Source organism: Loxodonta africana, chromosome 9, assembly GCF_030014295.1.
Source record: "Loxodonta africana isolate mLoxAfr1 chromosome 9, mLoxAfr1.hap2, whole genome shotgun sequence".
NCBI lineage: Eukaryota > Metazoa > Chordata > Mammalia > Proboscidea > Elephantidae > Loxodonta > Loxodonta africana.
In genome coordinates this window covers 79,248,231-79,264,589 of record NC_087350.1, presented here as the reverse complement: position 1 = coordinate 79,264,589, position 16,359 = coordinate 79,248,231, and the positions used below count along the sequence as shown (strand labels likewise).

Sequence of the window (16,359 nt, the reverse complement as noted above, 5' to 3'; positions counted from 1 at the left end):
GAATTAGTCTTTGCAGTTGGCAGTATCCAATGTGTGGGTGACACTCTGTGCCCCTCCCAGGTTCACAGAGCTTCCCCCGCCCTCCTGTCCAAAGGAGGCTGCTGGGCTACATCTATCAAAATTACAAGTGTATTTACATTTTGATTCAGCACTCCCAGTTCAAGGAATCTACTAGGAATGCCTCTACACTGGACGTATGTACGAGGTTATTCACTGCAGCCTTTTTTGTAAGACCAAAAGACAGGGAACAATCCACCTTCCTGAGGGAGGGGTTTGATTACATGAATTATGGTCCATCCACATAATGAAATACGCGATAGTTGGGGGGAAAAAAGGCTCAGAGTGTGCCAATGTGGAAAAGTCCCTTGCTGGTCCTGACTGAGGTCAGGGTTGACCCTTGCCGGTCTCTCCCCTAGGCTGCGACTTGGCTTTTTTGAGCACCTTGAGAAATGGTTTGACCAGTGTGCCATCAACGTCCGGGTCATTGTGGCCACCAAGCTTGAGGAGCTGGAGTCGGAGCTGGAGCTGCGTCTGCACCTGCACCAGCCCAGAGCCCAGCACATTGAAAGAGACATCCATAACGTCAGGGCAGGTAGAGATTCCACCTGGGAAGGCCCCCTCCCCCTCCCTGCCCAAATCCTCCTGTATCACGTGCCTCAACACCACCGTGGCATTTAGCACATCGTTACCAAGCTGTGAAAGATGCGTGTGAGGTGTCATGACCCCCAGGCTCCCAGAAAAAGGTGGCTGAAAACATTTGAAAAGAAATAAGAAGCAACTATATGCTGAAGGTCCCTGGGTGGCTCGACTGCTAACTTAAGGATTGGTGGTTCCAACCCACCTGTTGGAGCCACGGAAGAAAGCCCTGGCTATCTGCTTCTGTAAAACTACAGCCAAGAAAACCCTATGGAGCTCATTTCTACTCTGTAACACATGGGTTTGCCATGGGTGGGAACCACCCAGGTGACTGCAGTGAGTTTGTTTGTTTTCATATGCTGAAATGGAGGGTATCTCCCTGGTTTAGCTCTGTGGAACCCAGATCTGCTCACAAATCCATCAGATACACACCTATGTGGCGGTTGCTCTAGAGGAGAGCCTGTAGCTCAGGGATTAGAGCCCTCAGGCTCAACCTCTCCAGCTGTGTGACTCTGGGCAAATTACCTAACCTCTCTGACCTCCCCTCTCACCTACCAAAGAGGGGTGCTGGGGATAATTTAACCCTCCTTAAGATGGCACAGTGAGAAATCTGTGAATACCGGGTACAAGGTACAGCCTCCACAAATGGTAGCTGTTATTTTCACTTTATAGTTCGTGATACTTAAAGAAAAAAAACGTCGTTTCTTTCTGAGGCAGTGGGCTTCATTAACGTGTGGAACCTTCAGTGCCTGGTGTTGATTTTCACTCTCATCATACGTCATGCTCCATCATAGACCTTTAGAGCTAGCAGAGACCCTCTTGTCCCCCGCATCTGACCTCCCTACTGCCTGGAGCCATGGAAGTGCTGTGGAATCCAACAACTTGGCTTCAAATCCCAACACCACTAACCACTCCTCCCACCTCCCCTTGCAACTAGCTCTTGGGCAAGTTGCTTGGCTTCTGGAACCTCATTGTCGTCATCTGGACAATGTGCACATTAAAATGCTGAGATATGAAAAGGACCCCTCGTACACTGAGTAGATGGTCCCTAATGATGGGGAGCTCCTTCCGTGGCTTCGCCTTTGCTGGTGCCCTGGCCCAGGGTAAACGAGGAAACTGAAGCTAGAGAAACAAAGTCACAGAGTCACATCACTCTTTTTTTTTTTTTTTTTTTGATGATTTTGTTTTTGTTGTTGATTTATGACTTAGGAGACCTTTTGTGTTACAGAGTAGAACTGCTCCATAGGGTTTTCCTGGCTGTAATCTTTGTGGAAGCAGATCACCAGGCCTGTTTCTTCTTTAGTGCCACTGGGTGGGTTCGAACCTCCAACCTTTTGGTTGCTAGCCAAGTGCAAACCATTTGTGCCACCCAGGGATCTTTACACCAGTCATTTTTGGCAGAGCATGGGCCACCCCTTACCTGTATCGCCCCTCCTTCCCATCTGCTCCCCTCTAGCTCCCCCTGTACTCTCCATCTCCCTGGCTTTGCTCTCCTTTGTTCTGCTGCAGGCAGGGTTTCTGCACCAGCCGGGAGCTCCAAACTCACAGCAGATGCCCCTTCCAGCTAGAGACCCTGGGGTAGTGCTGTGATCGGCCTCTCTGGGATCTGCCCCCATTCCCAGGCCAAGCCCTGGCAAGAGTGGCAGGGGCAACATAAGGGAGCTTAACCTGAATAGACACTGTTCTGCAGCTGCTGGTCATTGTCCCAGGAAATGAGTGTCCTGAGGGGACTCTGGACTCAGAGAGGGCCCCAGCTCCCCTGTCCTCTTTCAGCTGAGCTCTTGCTTCACCAAGAGCGGTTGAACAGTCACTGTGCCGGGGTAGTCGAGGCGCTGAAGAAGGAGAGGCTGATGTTCTGCCAGTTCCAAGAGGAGCAAAACACGCGGAGCAAAAACTTCCGCCGCAAGATTTATGACATGGAGCACATCTTCTTGAATGCTTCGAGGAGCCACAAGTAAGGGGCCCTGGGAGTCTCAGTCAGCACTGTGGCTCCAGGAGCCTAACCAGTCTGCCACTTTCCAACGGGCAGTCCCTCCCTGATGGTTAAAAACAGCAGACTAGCTGTGGTGAGTCGATTCCGACTCCTGGGGACCCCATGTGTGACAGAACAGAACCTCCACAGGATTTTCAGTGGCTGATTTCAGGGAAGTAGATCACCTGGCCTTTCTTCTGAGATGCAACTGGGTAGACTTGAACTGCCAGGCTTTTGGTTAGCAGCTGAGAACATTAACCATTTGTACCTAGAAAATCCATTGGGGGCAAGTCGATTCCAACTCATAGCAACCCTATAGGACAGAGTAGAACTGTCCCATAGGGTTTCCAAGGAGCACCTGGTGGATTCGAACTGCTGACCTTTTGGTTAGCAGCTTTAGCCATTAATGGACCCCCTCTAATGGATAAAGGAGCGGCTTTCCAGGCACCCTAGAAGCCTTCTCTTTTGAGTTAACCTCATCAAAAGACTAAAAGGGTAAAACTCCTGTGTGAGAAATCTGTGTTTCCCTAGGGTTCTGTCTGCAATAAGCTTTCTAGAAGGATCTCTGGGGAGACAAAAGGGAATTCTATACAACCTCTGCCTTTCAGAGACTGGGGGTAGCTGGGTAGGGGAGCTGCCCAGGAGGAGAAAAGGATACAAATAACCATAGTGCAAGGGTGCAAATGGCATACTCTGAAAGGGAATGGGAAAGACCATTTCTATCAGGAAATCTGGAAGAGCTTCCTGCAGGAGGTGGCATTTGAGATGAACTCAAAGGTCACTGGGTGTGGGGATGGAGATAAGTGGGGAGGGAGCAGAATTCTCCCATTAGAGAAGCGGCACTGGTCCGGCTCTAGGTGGGGGTGTGCTCAGGGGAAAGCAAGGGACTCCAGGGGGGGTCACTTAGGGATTTGGCAGGTAACAAGTGAGGAGCCATCCCAGGTGCCTCCACAGCAGTCAGCTACACACGGAGCATCTGGTCAGGGGGGACTTGGTTGTAGAATGGGAGCTGGCAGGACGCTCTTCCACGAGAGCACTGGGTACACAGGCACCATAGTGCAGGGGTTGAAGAGAGAGCATGTATTGAAGGAGGACAGAGATTCAGGAGGACCTGGGGACTTGAGGGTGGCAGGGGCCAGAATGGGGAGAGGGGTGCCCTCTGATCCAGCACAATGAAGTTACAGAATGTGTCCAGCACACACTGGTCCTTTGAACTTCTGCCAGGCAGTGGTTCTGGTGGCCCCACGCTTGAGCTGAGCATGTGGAACTCATGTGGCCTGGGAGAGGCTCCCAGACCCAGGTTACCACCCTGTCCCTCCTGTGTCCTGCAGGTTGGTCATTCTCAGCAGCACACTGCACAGGGAGCTGCTTAGCTACGTAGACGTCATCCAGGTGTCCCTGCGCAGCTTCCGGCAGTACTTGGAGGAAAGTCTGGGAAAGCTCCGCTATACCAACATCGAGTTTGTCAGGCACTGCAGGTGGGAACCAGCATCATCCCGGGGCCTCTGTGAGCCACCAGGGTTCTGGATGGGGACATGGTCTTGTATCTTCCTTATTTTTTGCCCTGTAATCTTTTTTTTTTTTTTAATCTTAGCTCACTCCTAAATTAAAAAAAAATCCTGGATTTAGTCTTTGACATTTGTGATAGGCTAGATTTGTTTTTTAAAATCTTATATTTTTTAAATCAGAAAGCTTATGTTCAATGTAGCATAATCAATCAAAATTATATAAAAAAAGCAAAATGCGCTCTCCAAGTATACACGTTCTGTGCGCCCATATGTACGAATACGTAAAGAAAAGCACATTAGTTTTGTACAGAAATGGAATCCTAGTAAACATGTGACCACCACCGCTGGCACCTTTTATGTTGGTATCTGCAAATCTTGCGTTTGTTCAGATTTTTCTAGTTATAAAACTAGTATGTGGTTTTTGTAGAAAATTTGGAAAATAATGAAAACAAGAACTGTAATTTGACGTATGTTAGGCATCTCTGTCTTCCATACTGCAGCACGATGCTCTCATATTTTAGCCTCATTCTGGCTATCTTTCTCAGATTGTCCTTCCTATTCATAGATTAGCTCTTTAACTGTGTTTAATCTCTTGCTGAGTTCATTCCTTGAGTTTTCAATTTTAATTATTACAGATTTCATTTCTGGTTATGTTGATTGTTTTTCAAAACTGCTCACTTCCTGCTCATATTTTCGGGCTTCACTTTTACTTCTTTGAACATGTTCATCTTAGTTATTGTATAGTCTATGTTTGATAATTCCAATATCTAAGGTATTTGTGGTCTGTTTCTGCTCTCTATTGCGCTGATTCACGCTCATGATATTTTGTTTCCTTGTGATTTTTTTTCCCCCTTGAGCTTCATGTTTTCCTTGGAATTTTATTTGTGGCGTTCTTTGAGGCTTGGGCTGACGTTGCGTTCCCCCACAGAGAATTCTTATTTGCTTGTGCCAGGCAGGTGGCAGCACTAACTACCCACAATCATCTAAAATTCTTGGTTTTTCAGATCACCCAAGGGAATATGAATTCAGTTTGCAGTGTGTACGAAGGACAGTTTGTGGTTATGAATTCTCAGGGGAGAAATTTCTGTCCCTCCTTGTCTTCAGATCTAGAAAGTCCAGTGTCCTGGTATCTGGTGGGGCTCATGTCTAATTCACCTTATACTGAAAGTGTAGTCCTCTGGGCTTCAGCCTCATGCTGTCTCTCTCCCTGTGCTGCCATCAAGGCTGACACTCAAAATCTCCAAGGCAAAAGCCAGCTTGGCAATCACTCACATTCCAACGGACCTCTTGCTCATGGGGGGACTCTGTAGAATTCTTGCCTTTATGCAGCCCAGAGCAAAGTGGCTTTATTTTAAATTTTACCCAGCATTGTATTTGTTTTAGTAAGGTCTGACAGGGTATCTGATCTGACAAATTGGCAGCAATGGAAACTCTACATCATTTATGTATCCCTGCTCCTGTAGGTTGAGCTGCCTGCACTGATTTGCCCATGATTTTGTACTTTTAGTCTAAAGCCTTGGAAACCACAGCATTTGGGATAGGCGGGAAGTTACAGTCTGATCAGTGACTTGTATGTCTTTCAAATAATTTTCAGATTGTTTTCGGAGGGAGGCAACTTCTCTGCTGAAGAAATCGACTCACTGTGTAGTAGGCTGGAGAAAGAAGCCTCCCGGATAGAGTTTGTTGAAAGTTTAATAATGATCAACATGGAGAAGATGGAGAGCGAGTACCTGGACCAGGTGGGTGAGCCCTGCCCCAAGCCCTCAGCCAGGACACTGGGCTACAACATGGTCACCTTTTTCAGTGCCAGATGGGAGGGTCAAGCCGCCTTTTCAACCATTAATTAAGCCTTTCGTTTCTACTTCCAGAGTCCAAAAAAATCTAAATTAAGCGCCCCTCTTTTACTTTTGTTCTTTCTCTACAGGCCAATGATGTCATTAATAAGTTTGAAAGTAAATTCCATAATCTGTCTGTGGACCTCATTTTCATAGAGAAAATCCAGCGATTGCTGACAAATCTGCAAGTGAATATCAAGTGCGAGGTAGGATGGATTCATTCTTCAACCGTGAATATTTATTCGACACCACCTGTATAGCAAGCACTGCCCCAGGTGCTGGGAATATAGGCATGCTCTCTGCCCCAAGGCACTTGCACACCAGCTGGGAAAGACAGAAATTAAACCACAACAGCCACTAACATTCATTGAGTTACTGTGCACCATGCATCATGCTAAGGAGCGTATTTTGACTAGCTATTTTAGTCCTCACAGAAACTGTATGAGGCAAGTACTGTGATTTATCCCCGTTTTAGAAATAAACTGAGGCAAGAGTCATTAACTGATTTGGGCAGGAAAACAGAGCTCTTAAATAGTGGAGCTAGAATTTGAACCCAGGTCTAACTGAGGCCAAAGATCATGGCCTTTACCGTGGACATGCCATCTGTGCCACAAAAGGGGAAGAGTGGGTCGTGGGGCCAGAGGACAGGATCAAACCTGGGCCAGGAAAACCTGAAAAAGTCAAGCCTGTTGCTGTTGAGTTGATGCCAACTCATAGTGACCCTATAGGACAGAGTCGAACTACCCCTACAGGGTTTCCAAGGAGTGGCAGGTGGATTCAAACTGCCGACCTTTTGGTTAGCATTTGAGCTCTTAACCACTGCACCACCAGGGCTCCTGGGCCAGAAAAGTGGTGCTTAAACCTTTTGAGGGAGGCTTGAGGAAGAAGTGGCAGCTAGCCAGGCAGGGGGGAGAGGAGCAGAATGTCCTGGAGAAATCATGAAGGAAATTCAGAGGGGCTGGAGCCAAGAAGCGAGAAGGTGAAGAGCCATGAGGCTGGAGGGGGCCAGGCTGCCCAGCAGAGCCTTGTGCGCAGTCTTCAGTGCTGGCAATGACATGGGGGCAGTGGGGCCATTTGCTCAGGGCTGCATTTGGGGAGAGCAGTCAGGCTGCTGGGTGTAGAATGGATGGGAGGTGGGTGGGAGTGGAGGCAACAAGGTGAGGAGGCTGAGATGGAGAGAATAGTGATCTGGACAAGGGTGCTGGCAGAGAAAGCTCCAGTTCCAGAGCTGAGTGATGGTGAGACAAATAGGACTTGGGGTGCATTGGAGAGGGGGGAGCAGAAAGAGGCCAAGGTGAATCCCAGGCCTGGCTCTTCTAGGGAACAGTGTTGAGGACCTTCTGGGTGCTGGAACAAGCAGAGATGAAGTGATCGGTCCTGTCCTCCAAGCGCTTGCAGTGTCAAATGAAAGGGTTTGCTGAGATCTCAGGTTTTGGGGTCAAATAGGTGTAGATTCTAGTCTAGGTGTGCACTGTGGCCTCAAGGCAAGCCTCTTCATTCCCTGAGGGGCCTCCGTTTCCTCATCTGTGAAGTGGAAATCATCTGGTAAGATTATGGCACAAATAAGTGAGCTAATATATGTCAAGCTCTTGGTACAGTCCCTGGTGCATAGTGAATCCTCAGTAAATGGAGACTTTTATGGAGGTGTGAGCAGAGTGTCTCACAGTGGAACCCTTAAGTCACCCCAAGATGGGGGAAAGGAGGGCCAGCTTCATGGAGCTGGGCCAAGGGTCCCAGCACATGACCCCTACCCCTTGTCTAAGGAGCGTGTTCCTAACTGTCCTCCAGCTGAAGCTGTCACAGATTCCTTTTTCTGAGCCTCCCTGGGCTGGTATTTGGGGAATGTGTAGTATACAGTGGTTTCATCTTTTAACTCATAAAACCATGCTAAACAAAATACATTTTCATTATGGAAAATATTGAACACATACAAAAGGTAGAAAATAATCCATATTTCTATCAGCTGGTAGTAACTCCTGCTAATTTATATATATATATATATATATATATATATATATATATATATATATATATATATAAATTGGGGAAAAAAACCCAGAAAATTGGCCTCTTGCTATGCATACAATTTTCTAAGCTGTATAATCTTGAAAAAATTCTTCTAAAACACCATCTTTTTAATTGTGATGAGTATATGTATAACAAAGCATTTGCCATTTCAGTACTTTTTTTACCTGTGTAATTCAATGACATTAATTACCTTCACCACATCGTGCAACCATCACCACCATCCATTTCTAAATTTTCCATCACCTTTAACACCATTTTGATGGCTTCCCTCTCCCAGATGTGTTGCAGTTTTACTTAACCATGGTTTTTTGGAGGAACCGTTAGGTTGATTTCCCTTTTGCATTATGGCGTGTATACTTGCACAGGAACTTGATTATGTCCTTAGGCTAACCTGCAACAATTAGAATTGCTGGGTCAGAGTAGGAACCTTTTAAGGCTCTTTTTGCACACAACCAAGCCACTTTCTAGGTGACTTCTATAGACTTGTCTGTTCCCAGCAGTACCTGGGCGCACCCTTCTCAAAACTGTGGGTTGCCAATTTTATTTTTAAACTTCAACTATTTGATAGTGTGGCCCTGGAAGCTAAAAACGAAGATGGAGCTACTTATGCCCAGTCCAGAAGAGCATAGCTGCTACCTGGTTTCATAAGGCAAAAGTTTAAGATAATAAGTAACCTAACTTTTAGAAATAGTAATTAGCTTGTTTCTGTAGATTTATGTAGATAATCAACAGTTCCTGCTCTTTAACTCCTGCATTCCTGCATTTAACTCCTGCCTGGTTATCTGCCTCACTCAGCAGGCACAGACCCTGCCCCAGAAAAACTGCAACATTTGTCTTTTTAAGCAAACTGATGTTTCAGAGAAGAAAGGACTTTGAAGGACATTTTCCTGAACCTCTGAAAAACAGGCTAAAACCACCCAGACATCTCAGATTCTTTGTTCCTCTTTGACTGTATTAACCCTGATGCTGCCACACTTCTTTGGAACACACTGTTGAGGCTGTATGTTCCCTGCTCTGGGCATCTCGGGGAATTGTTGATTGAAAAATAAACCTCTAGTAATATTTTTAACTTTGTTTCCATTCCCAGAAATTCTTTTACAATAGTAACAAAAAAAAAAAAAAAAAGCTTTTTTTTTTTTTCTCCTTTTTGGCACTGATCTAGTTTCTAGTAGGTTGTATGGGGTATGGATTATTTTTCTTTTCCCCTGATTTCATTTTTCAGTGCTTAATCCATTTCCCAGATAACATGTTTGCTGAACATTTTCCTGATCAAAACAAGTATACTAGAAACAAAGTCTGGAACCTCTGGTTTTCTAGGTGGCAAAATCTAATTTGCAAGCAGATGAATTAAATTCTTCTCTGGAGCAACTTCAAAGCAAGATAGAGACCTGTCGAAACTCAAGAGATAAAACTGTAAGTGCTCAGTAGATACCGAACAGTGAATAGCAAGGATGCCTCATGCTAGAACCATAAACTTGAGATTCAACTTACATCTGTGTTCAAGATGTATTCAGGATTTCTTCGGCACCAGGGAGCCCTGGGAGCCTTGCTTGGAATTAAGGAAGAGAAGAGAAACAGCTGCCCCCCAGCCCACAGCCACCAGAAGGCATGTGGAGTCCAGTGAGTGTGAGGGTTTGAGTGTGGCTTCCTTTGACCTCACCGTCCCCCCTCCCCATGTGACCGGACATCCCTGGCTTTAATCGGAATCCAGCCCTGCATAAATTCTGTCCTGAACGGCTGCTGGAGCCCTGGTGGCGCAGTGGTTAAGTGTTCAGCTGCTAACCAAAAGGTCAGCAGTTGGAATCCACCAGCCACTCCTTGGAAACCCTATGGGGCAGTTATACTCTACCCTATAGGGTTGTTATGAGTCGGAATCGACTCCACGGCAACAGGTTTTTGGAACATCCATTTTCTGTCTGATTTTTCATTTGATCCTTTAGATCTTAGCACATAAACTGGTTACTTCTGTTTTCTACGCATAAACTGTGAAAAGTCCAAATTGGAACAAAGTTTGGGAGAAGTGAGGTACTTTGTAAGTAAGTGCCTAACTAGCACCCTGGGTCTCTGGATGTTTGTGTGCTTGTCTTTCTGCCACTCCTGCTCGTCACTGACCTGCTCCACCGGCCCTGATCACCCTGAGCAGCTCAGCTGGGCACTCCAAGAGCCGGGGCCCCAACCCCACATGCTTCTTCCTCACCGCTCTCTCCTCTTCCATTTCAGTGACTCTGAGTTGTGGTTTTATTGTTATTGTGACTGAAAGCACATTTGTTTTTCTCTTTATTGCTTTTTCCTGCAAAGTAATGCATGCTTCTTTAAAAAAAGTTCAAATGACCCACAAAGTATAGAGTGGACAACGAGCAGTCCTGATGTTATTATTCTCGTGTCTGCAGAAAGCAATGTCGAATGAACCACATCCCATATCTCGTGTGTGCGTGTCTACAGCTTCACCGGTTGTTTGCCCTACAGTGGAGATGTGCAGGGAAGACGGGTGTCTATTCTTTGCCCATAACTTTCCTGGGCTCCATTAGGAACTGCCACCTACTGGGCAGCAGATGACAAATGGTTAATCTGATGTGATCTTTTAAACAGCTCTTTAGAGAAAGCTCTGCCTCACCAAATCGAAATGTTTCCTGTCTCAGATTTCCTCACCACCTACCTCCCTGCCCTGCCCTCTCCAGATAGTACCAGAGTGTATGTGGAGCACAAGGGAGCCCGGTGGGGAGGGCGTGAGCTCATGTGTGCTGGCCTGCCTGTGCTGATGGGGGGACCGGTTTGACAGTTCCACAGAGTAGTGATTAAAACTAAGAGGTTAGGAGATGCTAGTGATGTGTTGGATACTTGGTGAAGGTGAAGATACTTGGGGTATCCCCCTGTGTATCTGTGGGGCATGGTCTGTGAAGTCACTGCTCCAAGGAGGGGTAGGGAGCGTATTAGACCTTGTAAAGGAAATGGCCACATCGCCTTCCAGAAAGACTGTGGTGGTGTCATTCCTACACACCCTTACCAGCCTTGGGCCAAATGTTTCCTTCTAAAGGAATAAACATACACTGTGTTAGAGCTGGAAGAGACCCTAGGCAACATCATGTGAATCCAATTCGTAGATGGAGAGGCTGAGTCCAGCAAGTTTAAATCATTTGCCCAGAAACGAACTTGTAGAGCCAGGAATAGAATGCCCGATGCCCACATCAGTGTTGGATCTGTTTCCCCTGTGCAGCGTCTGAGAGAGCCAGCCCGGCGCCCCGATTCCCCAGGCCCCAGCAAGTGAGAGGCCTCCATGGAGCCAAGAGGCATCCTCTCCAGTTCAGCCCCTGTCCTGCAGTGCTGGGGGAACCAGCTAGGGCTTGAAGCCCAGACTCGCCCAGGTTCATGGGGCTTCCCTCGCCCTCCCTCAGGCTGCTTCCTTGTGGCTTCTCCTCTGTGTTCTCTCTAGACAGTGACCACAGATGATGTCCTCAGCTTTGTCCGAAGCTGGATCACAAAAGTGAGCAAGAGGATTCAATACCTCAACTGCAGCCCGGACCTGGTGACCGTGACTCAGGTGGTCTTTACTGTAAGGAACGGGAAGGGGCAAGGGAGAAGGGGGACTTGAGCTGCTGAGTCTGGGTTCTAAGGAGATCTGCAGGGCTCAGCAGAGCTGAGGGGGAAGAGAGGATTTCTGGGCCCCTGTTGGATATCAGACCTACTGGGAGGTCTTGGAACGGTCACAGCCTGGAGTCAGACTTGGATTTAAATCCCAGATAGGCCACTTACCTGCATGGGGCTCTGAGGAAGCCCCTTACCTCCTGCCACTACCGCCTTATGTCCATCAGGACCCTCAGCTCACCTCACCTGCTTGAGTCTCAGGCTGGCCCCACTGTCTCTTCCTTCCCACCAGCACCCATGAGCAGCCACTGACTTTCCCTCACCACCTCATCCAAGCCCCCCATCCCTGCCCCACTGGGCTTCCTGTGTCCTCTCACCATCACCACCACCCCATGGCCCATTCTCCAAACTGGAGTCAGGCCAAAAATTAGAAAAGGCCAGTCTGACTGTGTCACTCCTCTACCCTCAGGGTCAAGTTTAAGCCCTTTTACCTGACACAGGCTGTCCCCATTTAACAGGCTGTGTCCCTCAAGACTGTGAACTCCAAGAGGGCAGAGCCCACATTGCCCTCACTCCACACCCACATCTCACCCAGGCTTTGCACACAGGAGGTGCTCAGTTGATTCCTGGGGAGGGTCACAGAGCCAGTGACATGCATAAGAGAATGCCCCTCAAGTTCTGCGCTAGCCACCTCCAATCCTTGTCTCTCACAGTCATGTTTTGAAGCAGCCCTGCTATGGGGATGCACTTTCCACCATGCAGCCAACACTAAGGGTCCACTGCACGTCCATTACTGAGTCTAGCCTGGGTCCTTCCCTCGAGGGGCTTACAGCTTATCGCTGAGACCAGACACAGAATAAAATAGGGAACGGTTTAACTAAACACTAATTGTCGGCCACCAATTCGACCCTTTCTCTGAGACGCAATTCATGGGGAAGTTGGCCACTCATTCATCCAAGCATTCATTCATTCATTCAGTCAGTCATCTATTTGGTCAAAAACACTGCTTGGGCACATCTGTGGGGTTGGCCTCACAGACCTGCGACCTTCAGTCTCACTTTAATCTCACAGAAGGTGCTGGAACTTTTCCTTCATAGCACCGATCCCAATTTTGACCAAATATTTATTTGGATTAGTGTATGTTAAGTACCTTCCCCTGGCTAGAGTCTAAGCTCCATGAGGACAAGGGTCATGTGTGACTTCTTCCCCACTGTGTCCTCAGGAGCCAGGACAGAGTCTTGCAGAGAGCAAACACTCAGGAAACATTTTTGGAGCTGCTCATGCATGCATTCATATTTGAATGGATGAATGAACAACCCTCTAAGGGAGAGATGATCATCGCCATTTCATAGAAAAGAAAAGGAGGCTCAGAGAGGGTGGGTAGTGGTGATGGGTCTAGGAAGTGGACCCAGGCCTGCCAGTCTCCCCAGCACCTGGATCGGTCCTCACATACTGTGCCTCTCCTCTCTGGCCTGCAGGACCACATCATGACTGAACCAGAGGTGGAGAGTGACATCTTGGTGTCATCAGAAGTCCTTGAAGAAGATGCCAAGGTGGACGTGGTCACCCCGGAGTCCTTCGCCCAGCCGAGCCGCATGGGGAAGTCCATGATTGAGGACCCAGTCGTGGAGGTGGTCAAAAGGATCCTGCAGTGAGTGGTCCTGGGCACATAGTGGGGCCCTGCATTGTGGCCTACAGCCCTGAGCCTTCAAGGGGTGGCTTTGGAGGCCCATGCCTGAGTTTCTGTGTGAGCCCCACCCTGACAGCCTTTGTCCTCAGGCAAGCGGCTTGACCTCCTGAAGCCTCAGTTTCCCCATGAGGACACGATGGTGTCCAGTGCCTGTGTTGTCCTCACAGTCATTTCGGAAAAGCTCACATCCTTTCGTTCGCTTTCAGACTTCCTGACACAAAATCCTCAGGCCATTTGTGTGAAAAAGATCGGTCTCAGACAGGTAAAAGCGAATAGGGCTGTTGGTCTCTGGGCAGCCGGCGGTGGGGAAGTACAGTGCCACGTGATCCATCCTCACCTCCTGTCTTCTGCTCTTGTCCTGGGCACTCATCCCCAAAGGCTTCAAGCGACCTGGGCGCCAGGGGGAGAACTCCCTGAAGAAGGCCTTGTCCGTTGCCAGTGCCATCTCCGTAGGGAGGTAGGGACACTGGGGTAGGACAGGCCCCTTCTCCCAGCCAAAGCTGTCCTGGAATCTTCCCTCTCAGACCCTCACCCTGTCCCCAGTAAACGGAGGCCAGAGAGGACCTCGTTGCTTTACCAGACTTTGTCCTCAGCATGCAGCACTGGGGCTCTGGCTCCGAGACTCTGACACGACATTAGTTAGGCTTGAGCTTATTCCTGCTGTGTGAGGTCTTTCACACAGACCTTCCATCTTGAGAACATGCCTGGGGGCTTAGTGATTTTCGGTGGTGACACCTGGTGATCCAAATCCCTGTCAAACACACACATCCTCATGGTTAGAAAGAGGGACAGCTGAGCCACAGAACAGGTGGTTTTCCTTGGGTGTCATGAAGGAACTGTAGAAGTCCTGTGCCTTGGTGTTCTGGTGGTGTGCTGTGTTCTCTAAGCTGTCCCACACACTGTCAGGCCTCCAGCTGGCTGACCCACGCACGAGGATTTTATAGAAGGCGGGTGACAGAAGACACATGGCTGAACAAACTATCTTGGTCTTCTATACACCATGGTTAGCATGGTTTAATATGCAGTTTTGCGAAAGTGGCAGTGAGAGAAACCACTGCTCGGTTAGAAAATGTTTGGGTGTCCAATAAAATAGAGGCCTTCTCCCATGCAACACAGGAAACATTGTTGTTGGTGTTAGTTGCTAGCTAACCAGTTGTTAGCGACCCCACGTGTGCAGAGTAGAACGCTCCACGTAGGGTTTTCCAGGCTGTGTGACCTTTCAGAAGCAGATCGCCAGGACTGTCTTCCGGGATGCCTCTGGGTGGTTTCGAACTGCCAACCTTTCAGCTAGTAGTCAAGCGCTTGTGCCACTTAGGGACTTCTCATTTGGGACAAACTTATACTCAAAAAAGTATCTGTTGCTTATCTGAAATTCAAACTAGGCATTCCATTTTTATTTGCTAAACTTGGCAACCCTACATGTTGCTCAACCTGCTTCTCTTTGCACATTTCTGGGCCTGTGCACTTCTGCCCTTCTGCCGTCTCTCAGTGGCGTAAGTTTGGTTTTATCAGTTTATGGCTTCTTTACCAACAGTATCTTCAGAGGCGCTGAGGAGTGTGGAGGTATCCGGAAGTGGTTGGTCCCAGAAGGGAGTTAGGTTGCCCCATGGGTGAGCCCATCCCTCCAGTGACCCAGCGCGGGCCTTGAGGCCCCATCTGCTTGTTGCCTATCCTCAGTCCCCAGGGCACTGATCTGCCTTTGTCGCACAGCTTTAGCCGGTACTCCAAGCACAACCGAATGGACAAGAAGTACCAGATACTTGGGGAGAAGTCGCCTCCTCCAGCCCAGTAAGTGTCCAGGCGCTTTTCCTTTTGCTCCATTTAACCTGTTGTTTCAGTCAAGGGGTGCCTAAACCAGGCCTGGCTAAGGGGAAAAATAAGGAGGGATGGAGCACAAAAGTAGAAGGAGAGGGGGAGGGGAAGGGGAGACAGTTAAGGGTCAAAGTCAGTTTGTCTCAGGCCATTTCACCTAAATTTGTTGAGTGACAGACACATTCATGAAATTTCACATTTTCTAAGGTAAGCGTTTCATAGGTCCTAGGAGGGTGGCACACCCCTTTGATGTTTGTTTTCGTAAATTTTTCAATCTCCCCACCACTCCACATACATACTTCTCCTTTCCTCTATTTAAAGTTCAGTGGTTAAAACAAAATCTGGTTCACTTAGTATGGCTTCATTTCAAGCAAACAAGTAAAATTTCAAGTTCAGAAAATGAGAACTATTAGGAAGCTATCAAGACCTACAAAGGGACCCCCCGCCTGTAATTAAAGGAACCCACGGTCACAGCACCCCTTGCCTGTCAGCCCTTTTACCCCTTGGGGTTTACCTGTGGGATTTTGTGAACCATGCACAGTAGGGTGCCTTTTACACACAGGTGGCAATACACATATAAAATGTTAACTGTGATTGTCTCTAGATAATTAGCTTGTCTGGTATTAGTTTTTCCTCCTTGACTTTCAGTACATTTCTAATTCTCTCAAATTACAGTGAGTAAATTTTAAAATGAAAAGATCAAATAACTGGTAGATGTAGACTGTAGAAATGTGGCCGACAGGGATGCGGGTGCACAGCAGTCACTGCGTCCCTTTATCGTCAGAGGTGGTGAAAAAGCCCATGTCCTGGAGCCACGTGCAGGTCTAAGGCGTCCGTTCCACTTTTCGTTCTTACTTTGGAAGTGGTTGACCTGACGGACCAGAATATCCACTGGGCCTGTGCAGATGTGCTAAATGAGGCTCCGGTGCGCATGCAGTCGGCCTAAGAGACAGGGTTTCCAGAAGGCGGATGTTTGGTTCTCCGAGAAGTCCTGTTCATTTGATTAATATTTATATGAAACATTCTGTCTTCTTTCAATAAACACTGAGGCCCTGACAGGTGCAGGGGCTGCCCTGGGGTGTCCTTCTGGACTTTACAGTCAGCTGGGAGAGTTGGGTGGCAGTTAGCTAGACACACAATCGGTCCCAAATCTGCTGTGGGGACGCTGTAGGGCAGAGGTGTACTCTGAGAGCATCAGAACTGAGGGCAGGAAATGACACTGCCAGGATGTGAGAAAGAGTGGCAGAGACTAAGAGGAAAGTGAGCAGTGTTCTCTAGAGAGGGACTAGCTTATGC

The 16,359-nt window shown here is 48.0% G+C and overlaps 1 protein-coding gene across 1 annotated transcript in view; it reads left to right on the top strand.

Annotated features, from left to right (window-relative positions):
- CCDC180 (coiled-coil domain containing 180) overlaps window positions 1–16,359 on the top strand; it is a 63,344-nt gene that overhangs the window by 27,730 nt on the left and 19,255 nt on the right. The window contains exons 21-31 of the mRNA XM_064291705.1: window positions 417–592; window positions 2,410–2,590; window positions 3,940–4,086; window positions 5,711–5,855; window positions 6,041–6,157; window positions 9,297–9,392; window positions 11,410–11,529; window positions 13,040–13,212; window positions 13,458–13,513; window positions 13,630–13,708; window positions 14,962–15,039. Coding sequence (XP_064147775.1) covers window positions 417–592; window positions 2,410–2,590; window positions 3,940–4,086; window positions 5,711–5,855; window positions 6,041–6,157; window positions 9,297–9,392; window positions 11,410–11,529; window positions 13,040–13,212; window positions 13,458–13,513; window positions 13,630–13,708; window positions 14,962–15,039 — 1,368 coding nt within the window. The remainder of the gene's footprint in view (window positions 1–416; window positions 593–2,409; window positions 2,591–3,939; window positions 4,087–5,710; window positions 5,856–6,040; window positions 6,158–9,296; window positions 9,393–11,409; window positions 11,530–13,039; window positions 13,213–13,457; window positions 13,514–13,629; window positions 13,709–14,961; window positions 15,040–16,359) is intronic.